Source organism: Sinocyclocheilus anshuiensis, unplaced genomic scaffold, assembly GCF_001515605.1.
Source record: "Sinocyclocheilus anshuiensis isolate Anshui unplaced genomic scaffold, SAMN03320099.WGS_v1.1 scaffold1452, whole genome shotgun sequence".
In the NCBI taxonomy this organism is placed as follows: domain Eukaryota; kingdom Metazoa; phylum Chordata; class Actinopteri; order Cypriniformes; family Cyprinidae; genus Sinocyclocheilus; species Sinocyclocheilus anshuiensis.
In genome coordinates, this window is record NW_015544231.1 from 160,325 (window position 1) to 164,404 (window position 4,080).

General features: G+C 41.2%; 1 protein-coding gene across 1 annotated transcript; it reads left to right on the forward strand.

Moving 5' to 3' along the window:
• The first annotated feature begins 365 nt into the window (after positions 1-365).
• Positions 366-3,547, forward strand: LOC107697481 (E3 SUMO-protein ligase RanBP2-like). Its single transcript, XM_016498289.1, has 5 exons — positions 366-480; positions 1,885-1,958; positions 2,040-2,313; positions 2,392-2,726; positions 3,180-3,547. Exons 1-5 carry the CDS (start codon positions 366-368, stop codon positions 3,486-3,488), a joined length of 1,107 nt encoding a protein of 368 aa, XP_016353775.1. The 3' UTR covers positions 3,489-3,547.
• Positions 3,548-4,080: the final 533 nt, after the last annotated feature.

Consider the following 4,080-nt stretch of genomic DNA (forward strand, 5'->3'; position numbering starts at 1 on the left):
AGAATATCTCAAAAGAGATCGCTGAACTCCAACTTACATGTTTTCTTGTGTTTTCAGTACATCAGCATCAGAGTGCATGTGAATGGTTACCAGGTTGAGAAGATTAAATAAACCACATTGATTTAAGAGAAAAGCCCTGAGTGGGGGATTTAAACTCTTGAAATCTGGTGCCCGCAGTCATGAAAGTTTGCCTATGCTTGTCACCAATGCAAGATAACAAACAAAAAACCAATGGGCAAATATTGTGACTCTAATTTTTAATTAAGCATATGACCTATGAGCGAGGATCGGGCTCAGAGAGTGAAGTTCAGTGACACTCATTCAAACTGTCAGTCATCATTTGCCTGCTGAATGTTGTTAAGCGCATGACGTGTGTTTGCTCTCCCCCAGCAGGTCTGTCTTTTGGATTCGCATCTGCGAGTGGGTTTTCATTTGCAGAATTGGCAAAGAGTTCATCGGAATTTGCATTTGGTAAAAAAGGTGAGTGCTGTCTTTACCTGTTCACCAATGTTTCACATTTTACCTCTCTGATTCATTAGACAGAAGCAGCTCGAAGGTCATTTGTTTGATTTCTCATATTAAACAGTGCAATCCAGTTCACAAGTCGTTCTACTATCTTTGCTGAGCAATCATTTAAGTTTTTTAAATGATTACAAAGTCAGTATGTCTTCATGTGAGATTTACATTCTGTCACCTGAACCAAAGCACAAGAGAGAAAAGTTTATTTTTTGGGGCTTTTTTGAATTGCTGCTTTCATCAGTATGAGGGCTGAAGTCAATATTTACACTAAATAATACATAAAATTTTGATTTATTTTTCATTCCTTCAAAACCCTTGTGACACTTTATACAACACTTTATTTATTCTGTGCTAGTAAGCCTATTTCTGTCATGACAAATCTCAGAGGGATTTGCATGGTAATGTACATGACAATGTTAATATATTTGGTCTTGGTGGAATAGATCTGCTACGCTGCTGCTGCAGAGCAAGTACTGAGACTTGCTACTGCCAATACATCCACAACATGCTGCTGTGAGCATGTAAGAAATACTGCTGCTGCACATATAACATACATGAAATAACCCCCATATAGCATACATGAATCACCTCGTAGCAGATCTATACAGGTGGAGCTGGGGAAGGGGGAGGGTTTCTGAAGTGCACTGCTACAGCAAGCTCTAGCTAAGTATTTGAATGTTGAGCAGCAAGCTCATTGGCTACCAATACAGGAGAGAACCAATCAGCTGTGCCATGTGATGATGATGTCATTATATCAGATCTATCGGACTGCGCCATCTAGAGTTTCATGCCAGAACTTTGTATTTGTCTTCTGATAGTAAAAATAGTTTGTACTGCATACTGTAAATACTGGTAATGCTAATCTCTAATCTAATCTAATTTAATCTTTATCTGACTTTGTCTGAAAATGCTGTCCTTAAGCAGATCATATGGTCTTCTTTTGTTTGTTTTTAAAGACCTATGCATAGCATCATTGTTGGGAAAAGAAAATCAAATTACAACTTTAATTCCATGGCTTGAAAGGTGAATGATGAACAGTTTCTGCAAAGACTCGCTCTTCTCTGCATTTCGTAATAATGTATTTTCCTAAAATACTCTTTTTTGATGCTAGCATTTAGCCGTGTAGTATAAAGCTTGTGACAGAGCTCAAATATTTCAAAGACTGCAGAAAAGATCCTGTTTTATAAGCCAATCAAAATGTTTGTGTGTGTGTGTGTGTGTGTGTGTGTGTGTGTGTGTGTGTGTGTGTGTGACTTCATTGGCAACATTAATATGAATTAGTATAGTGCTAGTATGTTATCATACTGCTGCTGTCAGCATTATTATTGGCAGTGCAGTGTTTTCATCATGTGTATATTTCTGCAGATGATAATTTCAAGTTGTCAGGCGCAGGAGCCACAGTCTCTGGAAGCACAGTGAAAGAAGTCTCTCTGCCAGAGGTGAGCGTTTGCTGTGATGCTGTTAGCTGTGCTCTTCATGTCTCTAGAGAAGTGTGACGTGTGTTGACGTGGCTCCTGCAGGTGGAGGTGAGGTCCGGTGAGGAGGACGAGGAGATCCTGTTCAAAGAAAGAGCCAAACTTTACCGCTGGGACCATGAGTTCAAACAGTGGAAGGAGCGCGGCGTGGGAGACATCAAGATCCTCTTCCACCCTGTGAAGAAGCTCTACCGCGTGCTGATGAGACGCGAGCGGGTGCTAAAAGTCTGCGCCAACCACGTCATCAGCCAGAGCATCGAGCTCAAGCCCATGAACACCTCGCCTAATGCGCTGGTGTGGACCGCCACAGACTACTCAGGTACAGGCCTCGCTCCTCTCCTCACACACATCACCCTGCTGCCTGTGTCTTCATGTCTATATGTTTGTTCACACACAGAGGGAGATGTGAAAGTCGAGCAGCTGGCGGCCAAGTTCAAGACTCCAGTGCTGGCTGAGTCCTTTAGACGAGCATTCACCGACTGCCAGAGTCGCATGTTGCAGGCTGACTCCGCTCAGATGTCTTCCGCCGAGGCGCTGTCACGAGAGTCCAACCCTGTGGTGTTCTTCGACATCACCATAGATGACAAGGATGCTGGGAGAATCATCATGGAGCTCTTCACTCACATCGTGTCCAGAACGGCGGAGAACTTCCGGGCTCTGTGTACGGGAGAGATGGGCTTCGGTTACCGCCGGTCCATCTTCCACAGAATCATCCCAGAATTCATGTGTCAGGTGAGGGCACACCGTCATTACGTAAACTCACTGATGATGTGTTCTATATGAAGACAGCATGAATATTCATTTACATCAATGCCTTGACCGGATCAGTTCATTGAAATAAATTCTCAATGTCAAAACAATCATTACTAAAATTCTATAAAATCAACAAATAATGCACATCTGTCAATAATTCCCAAATTATTCTGCCACACAGATGTCTTTTAACAGTTGTGTCCAAAGCAACTGAGGAGCAGGGTTATTATTATTATTATTAAAATTAAAACCCTAAAAAACATTTCTGTTACTTGAAGTAAAATAAACATTAACTGAAAGTATGAAAAACATTATTATGGGTTCCAGATAGTTTCCATTTTCATTTAAGGTGAAGTACTAAAATGACTAAAACCAAACAAACTGATGTAATAAACATGAATAAAAACTACATATTAAAAAACTGTCTCTCAGGGTGGTGATATCACCAACCAGGATGGGACGGGAGGAAAATCCATCTACGAAGGGAAGTTTGAGGATGAAAGCTTCGAGGTGAGGCATACGGGGCCGGGGCTGCTGTCCATGGCCAACCGCGGCAGAGACACAAACAACTCGCAGTTCTTCATCACCCTCAAGAAAGCAGAGCACTTGGACTGCAAGCACGTTGCCTTCGGATTCGTCAAAGACGGCATGGATGTGGTGAGGAGAATCGGAGAGCTGGGCGCTAAAGACGGGAAACCCACAAAAACCATCACCATCTCAGACTGTGGACAGATTATGTGAGATTTTCTACACAAACTAGTGTTCATCATGTTTGACACTGTGTTCTCCAAGCTCTTGTTAAATCAGAACTTGTGAATGCCAAGGTTTTATTGTTGTCCTCTTTGTGTGTTAATAAAGTGGACAGCAATAGTTGACAGTAAAATTCATACTTTGCAAAAAAGATTTGCTAAAAAATTTTTACCCCAGAGTTTCTTCATATTAATAGGGGCTTAATTGGACAGAATGTGAATCTTTCCTTGTTATATGTCTGTGATATTTATGCAGTTCACAGCAAAGCTGCTTTATTTCTCCTTTAGTTTCGACAAATGTTTCAAGAAAACTGGTAACAAGCATTTAAAGGGGTCATATGATGCTGCTAAAAAGAACATTATTTTGTGTATTTGGTGTAATGAAATGTGTTTATGCGGTTTAAGGTAAAAAAAAACACATTATTTTCCACATACTGTACATTATTGTTTCTCCTCTATGCCCCGCCTTTCTGAAACGCGTCGATTTTTACAAAGCTCATCGGTCTGAAAAGTGAGGTGTGCTCTGATTGGCCAGCTATCCAGTGCGTTGTGATTGACCGAATACCTCAAGCGTGTGATGGATA

What these genes read in the sequence shown, in the direction of transcription:
- LOC107697481 (XM_016498289.1), top strand. Translation starts at nt 366, where the DNA reads ATGACGTGTGTTTGCTCTCCCCCAGCAGGTCTGTCTTTTGGATTCGCA. An exon ending in ATTTGCATTTGGTAAAAAAG is followed by an intron (nt 481 to 1,884) that starts GTGAGTGCTGTC and finishes ATATTTCTGCAG; the next exon opens with ATGATAATTTCAAGTTGTCA. An exon ending in GACCGCCACAGACTACTCAG is followed by an intron (nt 2,314 to 2,391) that starts GTACAGGCCTCG and finishes GTTCACACACAG; the next exon opens with AGGGAGATGTGAAAGTCGAG.